General features: G+C 44.7%; 1 protein-coding gene across 1 annotated transcript; it reads left to right on the top strand.

Moving 5' to 3' along the window:
- Nucleotides 1-8,541: 8,541 nt before the first annotated feature.
- FEM1B (fem-1 homolog B) lies at nucleotides 8,542-18,183 on the top strand. Its single transcript, XM_034784079.1, has 2 exons — nucleotides 8,542-9,547; nucleotides 15,124-18,183. The coding sequence occupies exons 1-2, from the start codon at nucleotides 9,300-9,302 to the stop codon at nucleotides 16,757-16,759; spliced, it is 1,884 nt and encodes a 627-aa protein (XP_034639970.1). The 5' UTR covers nucleotides 8,542-9,299; the 3' UTR covers nucleotides 16,760-18,183.
- The last annotated feature ends 2,408 nt before the right edge of the window (nucleotides 18,184-20,591 follow it).

Raw genomic sequence — 20,591 nt, forward strand, 5'->3', positions numbered from 1 at the left:
CGCACGTGCTTCTGGCCCAGGTTTTGTGAGGCTGTGCAAAACCGTGACCTTGGCCTAGGTGGATCTTTGGGCCCCGGGTTTCTAGCACCGATGTAACTCTGGTTTGAAAATGACATTTCATGCTCGGGTGGGTCAGAAATATATTTCCAAAGAAGAAAGGAGCCTTTTACATTGTCACTAACCTCGCAGGTAAATACCCACAATAAGACACAGCCCCTGCTCTAGAGAGTTGATAGTCTACTAGGTCCTGCTTTGAGCAGGGGGTTGGACTAGATGACCTCCTGAGGTCCCTTCCAACCCTGATATTCTAGGATTCTATACTTTGATGTTACAAACAAACAAACAAATAAACAAAACTTGAATTAACTAAAATGATCATCTGTCATCACCCCATCATTCACAGAGTTGGCTGGCTGCTTAGCACTGCTGTGTGTTTCTCAACTGTAGGTCTGCCTGCCATGCCCCTATCCAGATGTGCAGAGTGAGATAATAATACTTAACTCTTACAGAGCGCTGTGCTTTTCATGCTCATAGGGCTTTACAAATCTTAACTAATTAAGCTACATTTGTAAAAGGGCAGAGTAAGGCTGTAATATTTTCTGCCTTTATGGTGTACAGAAATCTGCTGAAATGTTCCTCTTGAAATCCAGGTCTGGTTTGAAGAGGGTCTATGTAAAAATGGTAGCTTCCTGCTCACTAGATTTGCTCTTTGTGTCATTTCAGTCGTATCTGCTTGTGGTACTCACTAACATTTTGTTTTCACTACTACTTACTCCTGTTAGCCCGGAAATATTAGCTATACAATACAACTGTGGGAGAACAAGCTGGCTTCTGTTCTGACTCATGTCATCGGCTAGAGCGCAACGTGAAATTCAGACCCCAAGTGGAATTTACAGGCCTGGCAATTAGGAGATTTTTTTTCAACTGTAAATCGAGCAGATCTGAGTCTTTGAGAACCAATAAACAGGGAACCCCATGATGTCATTTTAATCACTTTTCAGATTAAAACTACAAGTCACACTGTTTTATTGGACCAGCTTCTGTTAGTGAGAGAGACATGCTTTCGAGCTACATAGTTGGTCCAATAAAAGATCCCTCACCCACCTTGTCTTTTGAATGTCCTGGGACTGACGCAGCTACAACAGCGCTGCATAAGTTAAGCTCCGTTCATTCAGAAATTCAAAATTATGAATACAAAGATTGAGAGAGCAGGAAGTTATTTTTGCTTATATTTTTAAATGAACAAAAGAAATTGTCATGTAGTAAATAAACAGAAGTGTTCCCATGTCACAACACGTCATTGATCCATCTAGTCTGGTCAACTGCTTTCAGCAGTGGGCTGTTATTATCTAACACATCAGAGGAAAACAAACAAACAAGTTCAATGAGAAACACAAAGGTAGAGGCACATGCAGAATGCAGGGCTAAGTAATGTGGTCTGGGAACAAGGAACTTCTTGTGTTCTGATCCCAGCATTGGGCTTGAGCACATCCAGTATCTCTCTGTGGTTCTGTCTACACTAGGCCTTTTCCCGACAATTTCCCACTGTTTCTCCTGCCAAGTTGTACAGTGCTTCTGTGAGCTGAGTTAGATGACAGCAGTGCATAAGCCATATAGCCCTGTCTATGCTACAGCTCCCACTGTTGCTATTGGGATGTAGCTATACCAGTGTTGACAACTGGACAATTTTAGAGCTTAAAGCGCTAGTGTAGCCCCAGCCTGTGTGCCGATAAAATGGGAATTATACCTAACTATCCCTAAGGGGAGTCATCAGGTTTACTTAATGTTTGTACAGTGCTTTGAAACTAGCTAATATTAGCTTCTAAACCACTGAAGGGTGGCCTCTAATGAACAGTCCATGTAGATTGCTTGAACAAGATTAGAACTGAAAAAGGTGCAGAGAAAGGCAACAAAAATGATTAGGGGGTATGGAACAGCTTCCATGTGAGGAGAGATTAAAAAGACTAGGACTTCTCAGCTTAGAAAAGAGACAACTAAGGGTGGGGATAGGACAGAGGTCTATAAAATCATGCATGGTGTGGAGAAAGTGAATAGGGATGTGTTATTTATCCTTTCACATAACACAAGAACCAGGGGTCACCTGATGAAATTAATAGGCAGCGGGTTTAAAACAAACAAAAGGAAATACTTCACACAACGCAACTTGTGAAACTCATTGCCAGGGGATGTTGTGAAGGCCAAGACTATAACAGGGTTCAAAACAGAATTAGATAAGTTCCTGGAGGATAGGTCCATCAATGGCTATTAGCCAAGATGGTCAGGGATGCAGCCCCATGCTCTAGGTGTCTCTAACACCTAGACAGTATTTGTCTCTAGACAGTATTTGGTCCTGCCATGAGGGCAGGGGACTGAACTCGATGACCTCTCGAGGTCCCTTCCAGTCCTAGAATCTCTGAATCTAAACCTCCAACTGTCAGAAGTATCCGGCATTGGCCACTGGCAGAGACTGGATACTTGACTAAGTGGCCCCTTGGTCTGACCCAGTGGGGCTGTTCTTATGGTCTTAAGATGGAGCTAAATTTTTCAAGCTTGCTTTGCTTCATACTATGAGCACTACTGCTGAGTAGTCCCTGTGTATACCTGATGGTGCCTTGGAGGGACCTGCTCCACAAAAGGCAGCAACGATCAGCAACACAACTCCAGCCTTAAACTTGAATCAGCTGTAGTCATCATCAGGTCACTGGACTGCTAGGGTGTGCGTATCGCATGGCCATTAATGAGCGCTGTACGTGAATGGGGAGGGGAGAGGTGGCCCCGTTGGAGTGGAGTGTGGCTGGCTAGGAAGTGAAGCGTTCACTCGGTTTGCTTTATTGCTTGTGCCACAGCGGCCTTTGCAGATGCCAACAAAGCTGCCGAGAGGAGATTTTCAGGAAGAAATAACTTAAGGCCAGAGGACAAAGTCAACTGAGAACACACTGTAGTGGGAGTCAATCAGGATTATGGCCACTGGGAATTGTAAGAGTGAGTGAATGCTGTGACGTAAAGGAGCTTATTCCAAAAGCAATTCACCAGCCAAACACAAAGGCCTTAAAAAAACTCTGTCTGAAAACAAACGGTGTGTTACTTCTGTGGCTGTAATTGCTTTACCAGCAGTTGGCATGCATGGGGATATTTACCTTCTACGTCGGCTAAAGCCCCCAGGTCAGGCGGGAGGGTGAGCGCTGAGAAATCGGCTCAGCAGGAATTCTCGTGCTGATCTGGCAGCAGTAATGCCTCGAATGGCTGATTCAAGGGGGGTGCGAAGGCTCCAGAGGGAATTAACCCTGTCCCTCACATCGGGGGAGCCTGATGTCAAGATTGAGGCTGAGACTGGAACATGAGGAGGGGAGGGGTGAGAAACACTGGGCCTTCCAAGGAGCAAACCACACCACGTGTGCTATGAATTTGCTGTGTATATCAGCTAGCTTCATGTAATCTCTTATTATCAGCACGGTCTGGGATCTCAGTAACTGGCCATGCTCACTAGGTCCTTGGGCCTGTAATGAGCGCCACACAGACACATCCACATGGAGCTCGTGGCAGGACTGGGGCCTTAGAGGAACAGACTGACGCAGGATCCACAATAATGTTTTAGGCGAGAAGCTGTGATCTCGGCTTATCAGAGCAGAAGGTAAATCATTGCAAATCCTCTGGGTTCGTGTCCTGCCCCCTCAGTGCGCTGTCCCCATATTCCAGGCAGCAAATCTGGGCAGCTTATTTCATTCACGTACCCTCTTCAAAGTACAGTCAGATAATCTTTGCTATTTTTAAAATAGGACCCCCCCCACACACAATCTTTTAACCCTTTACTTGCCTTTTTGACCAACCACTAATTGTCCATGCAGTATGCCTTCATCTCTTTTTATATCAGATCCAAAGATGGAAAATGATTTTCAGCTATGAAAATGGCATGAGAAATAGGGATTTTCACAAACGAGCAGCTTATCATATTTTTAATTATTATTTCAAACACAGCCCTTAATTAAAATAAGTCGCCGGATTGGGAGTCAGGAGATCTGGGATCTTTTCCTGACACAGACTCAGTGTGACCCTGGGCAAGTTCTGTGTGCTTCATTTTCATAATCTACATGTAACCTACACACCTCTTGGGTGTGGTGCTCTGTCCCCTCTCGTGGCAAGACCACGAAGCGATGAATGAGTCCGCTCTACTGCCTTCTCTAAGGGCCCTGTGGCTGTTAGCTCATGCAGAAGAGGCTCATGCATTTAGCTCCAGAAGTCTCAGGTTTGATTCCACCCACCGATGACCGGGATCTGCTGGTGTTACATATGGAACAAGGTTATTAATACTTCACCCTCTCACAAGACAGCAGTGAAACATAAAGCACTGGGAGAGCCTCTGGAGTAAGACTCTATGGAAATGCAAGAGATTAAAGAAGGACAAAGCTGAGAGCACATACGAGGTCTTCGAATCCTCATGCTGAATTTTTTCCACTGTCCCCCTTTCACATATTTCCCCCCACACGTTGTTCGTGATTCAGTCTATGGTAAGGGGGAGGAGACTCTCTCATCAGTCATAGAAGGCAATAGAGTAGTTCAGTGGAGGGGGCATGTGACTAGAAGTCAGGGGAGATGGATTCTATTCCTAGCTCAGCCACTGACCTGCTGTAGCCAAGGCAAAGTCACTTAGGACCAGATGTTTAACGCTACCTAGGTGGTGAAAGAGACAACGAGGCATCCAGAGGCATTTTTCAAAGTGCTTAGGCTACGAGAGGAGTTAGGTGCTGTTCAAAACCCCATGAGGGGCCTATCTGCATCTTTAGGCACCTAAACAGCTTTAAAAATCTGGCCCTTATTCATTCTGGCCCAATTCACTGTTGTCCTGCACTTTGTGGAGTCACTTACACCAGTGTAAAATGCTCCCAGATCAGACCGGTAGCGTGTTATACTCACTCTCCACTGGTGTTATCGATGACACAGGGAGCAGGCCAATGGTGAACTGGACCTTCTGCCTCAGAACTGAAGCTGTCATATGTGGGTAATGAGACTTACTTTCCTTTGTAAAGTGCTTTGAGACCTTCGGAGGAATATAAAAGTATTGTTATTTGGGGGACATGCCTATACAATGACCCATGTGGTCTGAGGCACTGAAATGTATCCTTTGATTACCTGATGCCACCCTTCTGTTGTCTAACAGAGGTGCTGAACACCCACAGCACGCATTAAAATCAATGAATAGCAAGGCCTCAGCATCTTGCAGGATCACCTCTTAATTGGGATCTTTCGAACTGATTATGCTTGTGACTTAGCATTTCCTTCTCCTTGGATGTAGAACTCTAAAAAGTCCAGAGATCCAAAACGAGGGAAATTCTTGAGACAGTGGAGACAACAGGTTTCAATTTACAACAGTAACATAAGCCAGCATTATTGTATTGTAGCTTATGTGTTTATGTGCCTGTTAAAGCTGATCCTTGGTGACCCAACAACTTAACACTATGTACTGTGTCACTTGGCTGTTGTATCTTCAGTACCTATTTTGGCAATTGCCTTTGGCAGAATTAGGCCATTGCTCCCATACATAATGGATGGAATAGCTTGTAGCGAAGTTTCCACAGAAAGCAGCGGGTCTAGTTGCATGATTTTAAATTAACTATTAATTCTGCTGTTACTGTATCCACCTTAAAACAATGGCACGTAGCAGACCTCAGTACAATTAGTAGATCATTTTACTTACAGTGTCAGCTAGTTATAACAAATAACTGGTCACAACAAGACATATCCGTTAGAAGCTTCCGGAGAAGGGGAGTACGGTAGATGAAAGGGAGAAACAAGTAAATAGATGGGGCTACATTTTTCCCCCAGTTGAACTGATGCAATCTTAGTGAAGTTGCTAATGGTGGATCAGGAGTGATGGAGAGCAGAAATACACCTATAGACACTTGGGTTTCAGTCCCACTCCTATTGAAGTCAATGACAAAATTCCCACTGATACTAATGGGAGTTGAATTATGCCCTTGAACAGAGGTACAAGTTGAGGCTGGGAAAATCCAAGGCTCGTCTGGGCAGAATTTCATAAAGATCATTGGAAAATTCTGTTTTTTACATAACAAGCAGGAAGAGTGAGTTCTAGTCCTTGCCTTATAGGACATGGATAACACAAATGGACACATAGTTACAAACACATGTAGCACAGAAAGGGAGAGACATGTTCCCAGACAACTATCAGTGAAAGGTTGGGAAGGAGAGAACATCCTGATTCCTGTACACTTTCAAACAGTTATACTTACCGAGGATAAACCATTGTGACACTTTCAGCAGTGGAAGTTGTATGACTGAACAGTGCTATCACCTGTGTTTGTGGCATAGTCAAGCTACTTAAAAGGGAGTTTGCAAGAGTAGGCTGTTTGAGGAGGTAGAAGTTGTCTGAAGGAGCTTGCCTTTGGAATGCAAAGTCAAAGATGCCAGACTGCAGCTGACAAGAAGCTGGGAGAATAGAGGTGAACTAGAGCGAAGACGGAACGTGATGGCCTGACACCAGAGGGATGGGCCCTCCTCACCTGGAAAATGAGAGAGGAGGCTTAGGGGGACTTACCAAATCAAGAGGCATCGCGTCTCTGTTCTTGATAACAACTTAAATCTATATAGTGTCTGCCATCCCACAAGATCCCAACGTGCTTACACATTATGGCCCAGAACCCTAACTGAGTTCTGAGTGTGGGCAGATCCCTATTAAAGTCAATGGGGCTCTCGCTGGCTACAGGACTGGGGCCTTGGTTGCCCTGTTACCATTGCTCAGCCAACTTTTTTGTTTCAAAAGGAGTTCCAGTTTATCATTCCATTTCTGTATTTGGACGCCTACAGCTTTTGTTGAAGAGAATCAAGGCAAGCCTACACAAGCCATTCTGGTCGAGTGGAGTGGACGCTGGACTGGGTGCTAGTTCTACCTGTTACTCCCCCTCTTAGCAAGTCATTTTGCCCTGGTCCTGCACACATGCCCGGCTTTACTTTATTACTATGTGTAGCCCATTGATTTCAGTGGGACTACTCGTGGTAGTAAAATTAAGCATGTTCATAAGAGTTTGCAAGATTGGGCCCTATTGTGTTTCCAGTGTGCCCACCACACTGGGCCCCCATCTTGGTTGGAACCTCTACATACTACTGCAATATAGATAATTACTACTAAACCACAGCCAAACATAGCCAGTGTGGTTCTGTATCTCAGGAATATTGTACTTGCTGTTCAGCCTTGTTATAGAACATCACCCCACACAATCTCCTTTGTTTAGACCTTTACTTACTAGGGTTTGCTTTGTGGAGCTATCAGGTTAATAATTATCTACTTTCGTTATTGGTAACATTAGTGTATATGTAAAATTAGTATAGGTGACAGTTTTTTCAAAAACGTAATTCTCCTTTTATTATTAATGCTGATTGTTTAGTTCTGCATTTCACTCACCCGAGAAGCCCCTTTCATGCAGCACATGGTCCAGGCAGTGACACATGGCAAGCAGCATAGAACAAAAGAAAGAAAACTCCACAACAGATGGTAACCAAGAAGCAGGGACCTCATAATGCTGGTGGGCATTGTTGCATTCCTTATCCCTAACAGCTCTTTAAAGTGACTCGCACAAGAATTAACAATTAAGCTTGTGCCCTTTTATGATTTATTATGCAGCCTAAAACTTTCCCCTCACCAAAACAAAGTTGTTCCCCAATTACTTTTTCATTCGAAACGTAGGTCTAATCTACTCTGGTATTTTTGGAAGACTCTCTGGATGACTGGGGTGCTAGCAGTGTTGCCATTTGCTGCGATGGTTGGTGTCCCTCTGAAAGCCCCACCTCCTGGAGTGAGGGGATTACCCAGAAATCTTAGTTTTCATTTAAAACAAAAAATTTGTGCAAATGCGACCCAAGCTGCACCCTGAACGGCACCAGAACAGAAAGTAACTAAAAACAACCCCAAATGGATTATGGAAATCATCCTTTTAAAGCCAAGCTCATGGTTCCTGGAGCCTGGACTCATGATTGTTGAGGGCTTGGCAATGGTGCTGGTGGGATTATAAGGCAGGAGAAGGGACCCCTGACTCAGATGGGGTGTGTGTGTGTGGGGGGGGGGGATTTATTTTGATTCCCTGTTTGGCTGGTTGCCCTCAGCAGCCTGCAAAGGGGGGAGGGCACCGAAAGGTCCTCGATGGCTGCAGCCAGATCGGGCCTGGGTGCGTGTGGAGGGGTGGGGGGCGCCAGGCAAGTGCCCCAGCAGGAGGGGCTGAGGGTTGTCAAGTGCGGTGGGACCTGGGGCGGCTGGAGACCCACGAACCACCTTTGGGGAAGCCGCCCCAGCCATGGCCCTGTCCTGGGGAGGGGACAGGGCTGCTGGAAGGGGCCGAATGGGGGACCCAGCCCGGTTCCTGCCGAGCAGGGCCAGCCCCTGGCACCATCCACCACTCCCAGGTCCTGCCGCGGGCCCGGTCGGCCCCGGAACGGTTCTGCTCGGGTCGCGGTTTCCGGGCCGGGATGGATTCCATGGGGGACTCGGACACTTCCGCTTTTGCTTCCGGAATCTCAGCGGCCTAGAAGGAGCGCGGGCGGGGGAGGGGCGCGGCCCAGGACAATTCTGAGGGAGCTGCGGCTTTCCGGCCCTTGCGGGGACCCGTAGCTGGGAGGGCGGGGCTTGACCCTGTCACTCCTGGGAACTCGCGGTCTCAGAGTCCCTGTGCCCCGTGCACGGTCCCTCCGGGGACCCGTAGTGAGGTAGGGGCGTCCGCGCCTCTGCTTTCTCCTTGGTCCCTGCTCCGCCACCAAGGCCTCTCCGGGCACCCGTAGCAAAGGGGCGGGCAAGACCCCCCCCGCCCTTCCTGGGTCCCTGCCTCCCCCAGTCCTCCTGTGGGGGCCTGTAGCGAACGGGGGGTTCCCGCCCTCTGGTCCCCCTTCTGGGTCCCTCCCCCACCAGGCCCCCCCTGGGAGCTTTCCTGGGGGGGCTCCCTGCCCCCCAGCCCCGTGGCCCTGTCGGGGGGTGGGGGTAGGGGAGTGGGCACTGAGCCCCAGAGCGGTGGCTGCCCACCCGCCATGGCACGTGGCACTCCGAGGGGCTGGAGCATGTGGCCCTGACAGGGCGTCCTGGGGGCTGTGGGTAGTGGTGGAGACTCGGGTCACCCTGCGCTGTTGCTGACCCTGAGGGGGCCAGCTGGGCTCTGGTCAGGGCCTGCCCGCATGTGCCCCCCGCCGTGGACCGATTCAGGACGGAGGAGGAAGAGACTACCCTGGCCTTGGCACCAGCTGCAGCTGGCAGGCCTGAAGGTGGCGGTGGCAGCAGGAGGAGAAGTTGGGAGGAGGAGAAGGCCATGGAAGGCCTGGCCGGCTACGTGTACAAGGCGGCCAGTGAAGGGAGAGTGCTGACCCTGGCTGCCCTGCTGCTCAACCGCTCCGAGAATGACATCAGGTACTTGCTGAGCTACATTAGCCAGCAAGGTGGGCAGCGCTCCACGCCCCTTATCATCGCAGCCCGTAACGGTCACGCCAAGGTGGTGCGCTTGCTGCTAGAACATTACCGGGTGCAGACCCATCAGACTGGCACGGTCCGCTTCGATGGGTACGTACACAATGCTGCTGTCTCTTACCCCTACCTCTTTCAAAAGGGAATTGCAAAGCCGGGATGAAAATTGAGCTATCTCAGAAACAGATGCTGAAAGATCTTGCTAACCAGACCCTGGGCTGGTCTACACTACAAAGTTAGATTGTCTTACCTACATCACTGAGGCCTGGGAAAATTTTCACATCCTGTGCACTGTAATTAAGTTGTTCTAATGCCCATTGCAGACACCGGTCGACAGAAGAATTCTGTCGACCCAGCTACTGTCTCCCAGACAGATGGATTTACTGCTGCAACGGAAGAACCCTTTCCATCATTGTAGTAAGCATCTACGCTACAAGTAATGCAGCTGTACCACTGTAATGTTCCCAGTGTAGACATACCCTCTCTGTGTGATTATGGGGACCACACAGCACTTTCCTACCAGAGTTGGAATAGTAGCTGTGAAACGAACTAGGGTTCTCCCCACCCGCACTCTGCTAGGAAAGCTATGAGCAGTAGCAGTGCTACAGGAATTGTGTGTCGACTCAGGGAGTCATAACTTCCTCAGTTCCCAGCTACATGGGCAAAACATGTATTTTTTTGTTTTAAAAAATCTTACCTTATACAGCATCTAATGGGGCTAGCCACAACTCCCACACCTCAGCTCCCCAGGGAAAGCTTCACCTTTGACTTGGGCAAGTGGCCTTTTTTCAGGATGTACCAGAATGTATTATTCTATGACATCACTGCTACCATGGGTCGCATGGAGCTTTAGGACATGCCCTCAGAGAGGGAAGGTGTGAGCCACATGGATGCCCTGTTTGTATGCAGCCACCCTCCTTTTCAGCTGCTCTAGATATAATTTATAATGCCTCTGGTTCTAGATAAGGTAGACAGGGATTCCTCTCTAAATTACTCCACAAAATGGTATTACTCTTTTGTTTAGTACATGTTATTCCAAAACCTTTTACAAACTATTGTATTATATAAACCATACAGGAGACATCACTTCCTCCAACACTATAATATAATTATATGGAGATATACCTATCTCATAGAGCTGGAAGGGACCTTGAAAGGTCATCAAGTCCAGCTCCCTGCCTTCACTAGCAGGACCAATTTTTTTGCCCCAGATCCCTAAATGGCCCCCTCCAGGGTTGAACTCACAACCCTGGGTTTAGCGGGCCAATGCTCAAACCACTGAGCTATCCCCCCCTACTAAAGAATACTAAATGCAGTATTCTTTGAAGGAGGTGCTCAATGGCACATAACAGTTTAGGACAGGAAGGGGAGAAAAGTACACTATTCAACTGAAACTGCATGGGGAGTTTTGGGGGAGAGAACGTAATCACCTGAGCTGGGATTTAGCCAGGACGCTGCGGGTAATAATTTTGTTCTTGGAAGATGTGCTATGGGATCATTCTGGTCACAAAGGATCAGTTTTCCTTCTCTTGCAAGACCTGTCCCCAGCAGCTCAGCACCCTCTGACAAAAGCTGTGGTACCAGTTCAATTCAGAGTCACGGGAAAGAGAACTGCCTATATTGAATCACCACCATCACTTCCTGCAGCAACTGGATCTCACAGTCAGCTACCGATTGGTGCTTAGCTTATGAGATGTGACAGGATCACAGCATGAGATGCTATAGCTGCATTTGTAATATGCTATAGGTCCCTTCTCAGCCCAAATGTACAGTAGTTAGTTATCAGAAAAAGGACCCTTTTGGTTGTATATGGAGCATACAGGGATTTTGTGAGGCTTAAATGTTTTTAAAGTGCTTTGAAAACCTCCAGTGAGAGCGCAAATTCCCCTCTACCTTGCTTACTCTAGCTGTTTAAAGGCATGGGAGATGGTTTTTATGGCCTCATTGATATCTACATTTTAATGAAGTTTTATTTCTAATTTGGGCATTCAGATTTTACTTAATGGTAATTATTTTTTTAAAGGTTACTTTAGCTCTGATTGCTGGGGCCACAAGAGTTTAGTCTTGAGCTATGGAGCATTCTGGACAAGGTTGTATAAGGAGCTATAGTTCCCACAAACTCAGTTCCTGCATCTTCTCAGCCATTTTACTCTTCCTTAGTTGGGAATATAGAGTAATTTTATGACTTAGACTGGGATAGTTGTGGACTTTACATCAGTATACCAGCAAGCTAAGTGCATACAGACTGAAGGTACAGAAGAAACTTTTCTTAAAAGTAAGCTAAAATTCTTGGCTGCTAAACTGCCTGGTTTGTAGAAAACTACCTTACCTGACCCAAGAGTCTATGGGTTTCAAAGCTCATCAGAAGATACATTGTTAAAGTGGATTATTTAAACATGTTTATGCAGTTCTAGCTGTGTGTTAAATCATATTTGTAAATGGATTTGTTTTGTGTAGTGTGGACAGAGCTATTGCCTGAGGCCTTTCTAAATGAATCTTAGTCCCTCACCTTTTTAGAACTATAGCACTGATATAAGTATTTTAGTTTAGCCTGGAACGAATACTATACAGTGAAATTTTACTAGATTATGAATAACACTTATAATCAACCAAGATTACCTCTCCAGAATGTTTTGTTTCTGTGTTCCTGAGTGGACCGTCCTTTCTTCACCTCTGTTACTGCCCTTGTTCTTAAAACTACTTGTTGCAATGTTATTCTAATGCAGTGTTTCTCAAACTGGGGTCGCCAATTGTGTAGGGAAAGCCCCGGACAGGCCAGGCTGGTTTGTTTACCTGCCCCGTCCACAGGTCCGGCCGATCGCGGCTCCCACTGGCCGCGGTTCGCCACTCCGGGCCAATGGGGGCTGCAGGAAGCGGCGGCCAGTATGTCCCTCGGCCCGCGCCGCTTCCAGCAGCCCCCGTTGGCCTGGAGCAGCGAACCACGGCCAGTGGGAGCTGCGATCGGCTGGACCTGCAGACGGGGCAGGTGAACAAACTGGACCGGCACGCCAGGGGCTTTCCCTACACAAGCGGCGACCCCAGTCTGAGAAACACTGTTCTAACGTGTTCCAACATGTATGCACCCATAAATGGTTCTTAAAATAAAAAAGCTGAAATCTCCTGCCCAACCATATCCATAAAGCTAAAGTTGCCCTAAAAGCAAACTCAGGTTTCACAGATTTGCTTTCTTTATGCTGCCTGTATGAAAAGGAAGAGCTTGTTTCAGATACAGGAAGAGAGAGAGAAAATAATGGGTACCCGCTGCTGACTTGCATCTGGCTGTCAATTGATGGCCTGTAATTACTATAGCTATGCCTCTCCACCAGCTCAGGGGAGGAGCTAAGAGTAATTCCTCTCTATGGCACTGAGGGAGACAGGCCGAACCCAAGAATGCTCATTTTTGATCATTCTTTCCAAAGAAAAATTCATCGAGAATGAGTAGAGTGGAGGTGTATGTGTGAGGGGGTCTCTCCTGTTTTTGAGGTGGAGGAGGGACTCCTGCTCCCAGTCAATGCTAGAAAGGGACAGGGTGGATTTGATTTAAATCAAATTGATTTAAATCACTAGTCAGGAAGACTCGATTTAATCATGGATTTCTACATAAAAGTGCATTCTTGTTGGTTGTTATAACCTTAATCATATTCTTCACAACTCAGAGATAGATGAGACCCAAACCTGGGTTTCTTTACAGCCTGCTGCCATTATAGATTTTCCCTTCTAGTGAGAGAATGGTATGGTAGATCTCAAACCAATGAAGGCTACCCTCAGAAAGACCTCAAGACTTCTGGAATATGCTGCTCAAACAGTTTCACTTTTGTTTCTACTGCCTGACCCTCCCTTCTCACATTTATCTCTAGACTTCTTCTCTTTGTCCAGATCTATTCCGCCCCCAGCAATCTTCTATTTATAGAACTTTTGAAACTTTGCACTTTTGGAGAGGGGTAAGGGATTGACTCTGTGTACACAAATTTGAAGAGGGACAATAGGGTTGAGGTCTGTTATTTCTCACCTCTACATATTATTTATTTATTTATTTATTTATTTAAAAACATTTTTGCTGGTAACAAGCATGTTATCTTTGGAGACACAAATCCACATTTTGAGAACTGCAAAACTAAGCATCTCTGATGGTATCTTCTAGACTGAGCTCTGAGTCCCATTGGGTCGATAGAAAGATTAACCTAAATGATCTATACAGAAGGCCCTGGAACCCCATAAGATTGGGTCCCTAATCCACGAATTATTGGAACTCATTTACAAAACGTTTCTTAAACATGACATGAATATATTGTCTCATACTATAGAATTAGAATTTATAATCCCTCGTCCATGATGAGATAACTTTGAGCTATAATTTATCTTAATTAAAACCATCTTTAGATAAGTTTTTTTTCCTCAAGAAGCATTTGATCAAAAACAACATTGATTTGTATCCACCTGGAAGGGCTGTTATCACCACTCTGCTGTTGAATGCTCCTCTTCTCTACATCACTGTGTGTTTATGGGATGGCTGGGCCCTTTCACTTCTTCCTGGCACAGATTCAGGGCTAGGTCATTTTTATGCACCGCCTGTTTAAACTTCCTCTCATGCCCCCTGCATGAGGATATTCAGGCTAGGGCATGGGGGGGGGTGCTGTGCATTCACTGTTTGTGCTCCTTGTGTCTCCCATCATTCTTGTGAGCCTGATTGCCACAGTTGTGCTAGGGAGTCTGTGATGGTGCCTCTAGTCTCAGCCAAGGTGCAGACTAAGGAAGACTGGCTCATAACACCCAATTGTTTACTCCCCAAATTCTTGTTTTGTGTATGTGTCCCCCTGCTGCACCAGGAAAGCACCTCTGGTCATAGGGCCAGGGCTTGAAATCCTTCCTCACATCTTATTACAAAAGTAGCTCCACTGATTTCAGAGAGGCTGTTTGTGGAGTAAGGAACGGCTCATGCTGAGTGAGGATATCAGAATCCAGCCCTAAGAACTATCTTTAGACCAGAACTCTGAAGCTTGTCCTGTTGGGTGTCGTCTGAGCACTTGAGCATGTAAATACACATGCAGCTATTCTCGCAAAGTTACTTATGTGCATTTGCACAATAATTATTCAATCACGTTGGTGTTTTTTTTATTCAGTTTTAACTCTGGAGAACGCCTGAGCAGGTCTACAAACTGCAATGAAAGATGGGTTTGTCCTTTTGCAATGGTTTGGTTTCCCAGTGAAGTCTGAGATACTGTTTTCATCCATATTGCTGCGATATAAACAGCTCTTGTTTCCACATTCCAGTGGCCTAGTGAAGTGGAGAAAACATCAGACTTTATCTTTTTAAGTCTGAATTTTATTCTCCGTATGTAATTCTACGATCTGTAGGTTCGCCTTCCTTTACCGAATGTCTGTAGGCGATGCTATTAATATTAATGGAGTCATGTGGCTAAATCCCTGGCACTGCTTTGAAAATCTCAATCTCTAATTTTTTTTTCTGCTGGACATCTGTGTACTTGCTGATTGCCTTATTTTGTCTTGGCTCTGCTGATAAATCTCTTCAAGGATAAAATGGGATGGCTATAAAATATCTGCCTGTGTTGAATATAAACTTGGAATATTGGTCACCTGCTTCTTGCAGACTACTCCGCTCTCTTACAAAGTGCAGCCGTTTAACTGCCCGTTTTTTGTCTTTGCATTTGTAGTTATGTCATTGATGGAGCCACAGCTCTCTGGTGTGCAGCAGGAGCCGGACACTTTGAAGTTGTCAAACTGCTAGTTAGTCATGGAGCCAATGTGAACCACACTACTGTGACCAATTCAACTCCGCTGCGGGCCGCATGCTTTGATGGCAGACTGGACATAGTGAAATACCTGGTAGAAAATAATGCTAACATCAGTATTGCCAACAAGTATGACAACACTTGCCTTATGATTGCAGCTTACAAGGGGCACACGGATGTGGTGAGATATCTCTTAGAACAACATGCTGATCCCAACGCCAAGGCACACTGTGGTGCTACAGCATTACATTTCGCAGCTGAAGCTGGCCATGTCGAGATTGTTAGAGAGCTGGTCAAATGGAAATCTGCAATGATGGTGAATGGGCATGGAATGACGCCATTAAAAGTAGCTGCTGAGAGCTGTAAGGCAGATGTCGTTGAACTACTTCTTGCTCATGCCGACTGCGACAGAAAAAGTAGAATTGAAGCTTTGGAACTTCTGGGGGCATCGTTTGCAAATGACAGAGAAAATTATGATATAATGAAGACTTATCACTATTTATACTTAGCAATGCTGGAGAGGTATAGAGACCGTGAGAACGTCATTGAGAAAGAGGTTCTTCCACAAATCGAAGCTTATGGAAACAGAACTGAATGCAGAACTCCTCAGGAATTAGAATCTATTAGGCAGGACAGAGATGCCCTTCACATGGAAGGCCTCATAGTGCGTGAACGAATTTTGGGCTCGGACAATATAGATGTTTCGCATCCTATTATTTATCGTGGGGCTGTTTATGCAGATAACATGGAGTTTGAACAGTGTATCAAACTATGGCTTCATGCATTGCATTTGAGGCAGAAAGGTAATAGGAATACCCATAAGGATCTCTTGAGGTTTGCTCAAGTCTTCTCTCAGATGATACACTTGAATGAGCCTGTTAAAGCCAAGGACATAGAAAGTGTTTTGAGGTGTAGTGTCTTGGAAATAGAACAAGGAATGTCCAGGATTAAAAGCAACCAAGATACTGACATCCACACAGCCATGGACAACTACGAATGCAATATTTTTACCTTCTTGTATTTGGTGTGCATCTCAACCAAGACTCAGTGCGGTGAAGAAGAGCAGTCTCGAATCAACAAGCAGATTTATAACTTGATTAATCTTGATCCCAGAACTCGGGATGGGTCTAGTTTGCTGCATCATGCTGTCAACTCCAGTACACCAGTAGATGACTTCCACACCAATGACGTCTGCAGCTTTCCAAATGCACTGGTCACCAAGCTCCTGTTAGACTGTGGTGCTGAAGTGAATGCTGTGGACAACGAAGGAAACAGCGCACTTCACATCATTGTCCAGTACAACAGACCTATCAGTGATTTTTTGACTTTGCATTCGATTATCATCAGTCTGGTGGAGGCTGGTGCTCATACAGACATGACAAATAAGCAGAAGAAGACTCCTCTTGACAAAAGTACAACTGGGGTGTCTGAAATCCTCCTTAAAACGCAAATGAAGCTGAGTCTCAAGTGCCTGGCTGCCCGTGCAGTACGGAGCTATAACATAAGCTACCAAAAGCAGATCCCCAGAACGCTGGAAGAATTTGTGGAGTTTCATTAGGCCACATACAATCTTTCAAGGTGGTGCTACTCCGAGAAGACTTAAATCACAGACATTAGAAAACATGTGCATAGATTAGTTCTCCACTTTTGGGGGTTTTTTTTTCTTTGCATTCAGTCTTCAGCCTCTGTTTTCAAACAGATCTTGGGGAAAAAAAGCCACATTGCTTGGATATAACTACAGTCTGGTGTCTGAAAAGGTGGTCGCTCTTTTTTGATTAAAAATACATTTTCTCATCTTTAAAAAAAACAAAAACAAAATGAAAACAAACACCAACGGTAACAAGCACAAAATATTGTTTCAAATATGCACGTGCATTCATGAGTTACAGCTGAGAATGCTTTTAAACAGCCACTTAAAAAGATGTTTCTGTTAAAAAGCCCATGCCACCACATTACCTCTGCAGCAAATTTGTAGATTTAAAATCTTCTTGGGACAAGGAAGGAAAAAAAAGAATTTGAAAGTATCTTGTAGTTGGGGATAAATCTCAATATACAGAGCAATCCAGGGCTCTCATTTCTTGCCATCTTTTTCTGCCATTCACTTAACACTGACGCGATCAGTAACATTTTAAACTATTCCTATTCTGTTTTTGAAATGTAAGCAGCATTTATCAACAGCTGTAGGAGTGTGGGGACGCTCTATTAGGAAATACAGGTTTAAATTCAACTGTATGAATATGCGGATATAGTAATAGTTAAATAATCATGTTCTTCATTTATACTAGCACATCTGTCCAAATGAATCTAAATCTATCAATTTCCTTTTACACAGCAAGCCACTCATTTATAAATATTGTGCCTGGATACCTAGAAAATGGATAGGGTGTGTGTGTATGTTCATGTCCCCTCACATTTCAAATCGCTTTTAAATTTTTTTGTCATTTTAGTGCTTAACATGCAACGTTTTGACTCCGTTTTTAAAACTGCACTCCGGAATTCCTAATGCTGTGTCTTCCTAATGGAGCAGTCTTTCATCGAAGGATCCCCTTTGCCCAAGTGTCTTCCTTTAAGTGTGATGATGATCAGAACCAACTTTCCAATAAGCATGGAATTAGTCTCCCTGACTCAGTTTAAACTTTTTCATGATTTTTATTCCTTTCATTATGAAAACTTACAGTAAAATTGTTTTTTTTTTTTAAATCATCCTATAACTAAAATGTTCTTTTACGATGAGAAGTAACTGATTGTATAATAGCTGTTACTTGAGAAGGTACTTCTCCTTGGCAGAAGTTGCAGCAGTAAAATGTCACTTGTTTTGACGGGCTACTGAAAATTCTGTTTATTATTTTAAATAGGGCTTTTTAATTGTCAGACAATGAAATAATGTTCTGTATTTTTTTAAACAATCTGAGTAGAACTTCAGGCAAGATCTGAGCACACATTTCCATTTGTATTACAAATAAATAAACACTGAATGTGAAATTAGTTTGTAATTCTAATTTTTGGCTAGTGCCAACCAGAACAATGCTGCTCAGATTGGATAGTGCTGTAAAGATAGACTGTTGTGTGTCTCTTGTAAAGGAAAAAGCTTTGGCACCATTACATCTTTAACTTGCAAGCTTCTCAGTCTGCCAGAGTGTGAGAACAAAATCCTCAAATGAGAAATGTGTTTGTAATTTGTATCTCATGTCGTTTCAACTATAGTCTGAAAAACTAACAGTTGCAATTCAACGTTTCAGGAAAGATGACAAAGCCAAAGTCAATCACCCATGGCCTTAAAACAAATGCAGCACCACAGAACCTTCCACAGAATAGGCAGGAAGACAATAGTGTTCCTGTAATTTTGTACTTTGCATGTCTTCCTCTGTACCAACAATCTGAAGTTTCACATAATCTTAGATTTCTGTTTTGCTAAGATTTTATTATGAACATTTCTAGCCTGGCTGTTAGATACCCTCAAAGGGTTTTAACTTACTGTTGACAGAAAGTTTTTAAAGCTCATATGTTTGAGTCTGAGCCCACGAGATGACAAATGTCCTCAAGCCCCCTGAAGCCAATGGCTTCTCAGCACCTTGTGGGATCACATCCATTATAGCTAAATCCTCAAGACCTTCGCTGGAGGACATGAAGAACAAATACCAAAAGCTATATATTATGGTGGTACTGTTAGTGGTGGCTGATATATTTTAACACCAACTAAAATAAGCAGATAGATGAATCTCTGTATGTGTTGGGAAAAAACTCCCATCTCTTGCTATAATGTGCCACCTACATCAAATAAGTTATTTGGGCACTGCTGCACCTCGGTCCACATTTATAATGTGTAAGACTAAAGAGTTCTTGAACCCCAGTTGACTAGGGAAGAAAGGACTGAACACTGGTTCTATATTGATAGCGTGTGTGCGTGTGACATGCTGCTGGCAAAACAGCTAGGCAGTAGATAACCGCTGACTGCTTTATGAATGGCTCGAAAGGCACTGGTTACAATTTGTGTACTGTTAATGAAGACAGCACATCCTTGCACTATTTTCCTCAGGATGTGATTCTGACGTGTAAAATAATCTACATGATGTATTCTTGTGAAATATCTGCATAAAACCATTCTTGGAACAAACACATGCCTGAGATTTCTGTAGATGAAATTGTTAGTTAAATGAAACTCCTCCACAAATCATTTTGCTGTGTAATAGAAAACAAAATTACCCCATATGTTCTGGTGGGAAGGGTGGTGGTCTTGTATTTCAGTTTGCAATGTGTGTTCTGCTAATTTCCACCTTTGGTTCTACTGCATCCTTCCTATTCTAGGATCCTTCACCCATGACTTCAGTATGTGGAAAGCTGCAGAGAAAATATGCCATTATCCAAGAGCAACAATACTACTTAACATTTATATAGCTCGTGGCTCTCCAAGCACTGTATAAAAATGAATAAGTGTTGTTAGCCCTATTTTATAGACTGGGGAATTGATGCACAGTGTTGAAGGGTCTAAGCTGAAATCCTCTGAAATCAATGACATGATTCCTGTTGACATCATTGGGCTTTGGGTAAGGCACAAAGTGACTTGCCCAAGGTCTAACATGGCAAGTCTATAGTGGAGTTCTTGACTCCTGATGCCATCCTCGGTTCACAAGACAGTCCTTTTGGTTGCAGCCCTAGGTCTTGATGGTGGTGATGGTCATGTGAAGTGTTAACTGATTTCAACTAACGTTGCCTTTAGGGGGATCTGAAAGCTGTTACAGAATCAGGCCCACTTAGCTTCACATTAGAGCAGCTGACTAGGCTGGAGATGCCTTTGGTGGAGAGAGTTACCTGGCTTTGCCATTGTGGCTTTGCCATTGTTAATGTTTTGGATTTGTATGAAGAAGAAAAAAAAAAGCCACCTCCTTGCACCCCCCCACAAGGAAAATCTGACATTAGTAGTCCAGCTCGTGCCTTGTTGAGAGTCTGTCATAACAACACAAGAACGGCCACACTGGGTCAGACCAATGGGCCATCTAGTCCGGTATCCTGTCTTCCGACAGTGGCCAATGCCAGGTGCCCCAGAGGGAATGAACAGACCAGGGAATCACCAAGTGATCCAGCCCCTGTCGCCCATTCCCAGCTTCTGTCTTCCTTTGTACTTTCTTACCTGAGTCCCAAGCCTTATTTGTTGTTGGGTCAAAGTTTTGTCTTTGGAAGGACCCCACAGGGCTTGCCCATAAGGACAAAAATGTGACCAGGTTTATTAATTCCACTGGGCATCGTTTTCGCTCTGAATGTTGATCCTATATCCCTGCACCGATGAGCAGAGTGAAATACTCCATTTCTAGCTGGAGTCAACCATCGGGGTCTAAAACTTATGGTCAGTGGGTTTACATAGCTGTAACTGAGGGCATGATTGGCTGTTCTAT

This window comes from Trachemys scripta, chromosome 10 (assembly GCF_013100865.1).
Source record: "Trachemys scripta elegans isolate TJP31775 chromosome 10, CAS_Tse_1.0, whole genome shotgun sequence".
Taxonomy (NCBI): Eukaryota; Metazoa; Chordata; order Testudines; family Emydidae; genus Trachemys; species Trachemys scripta.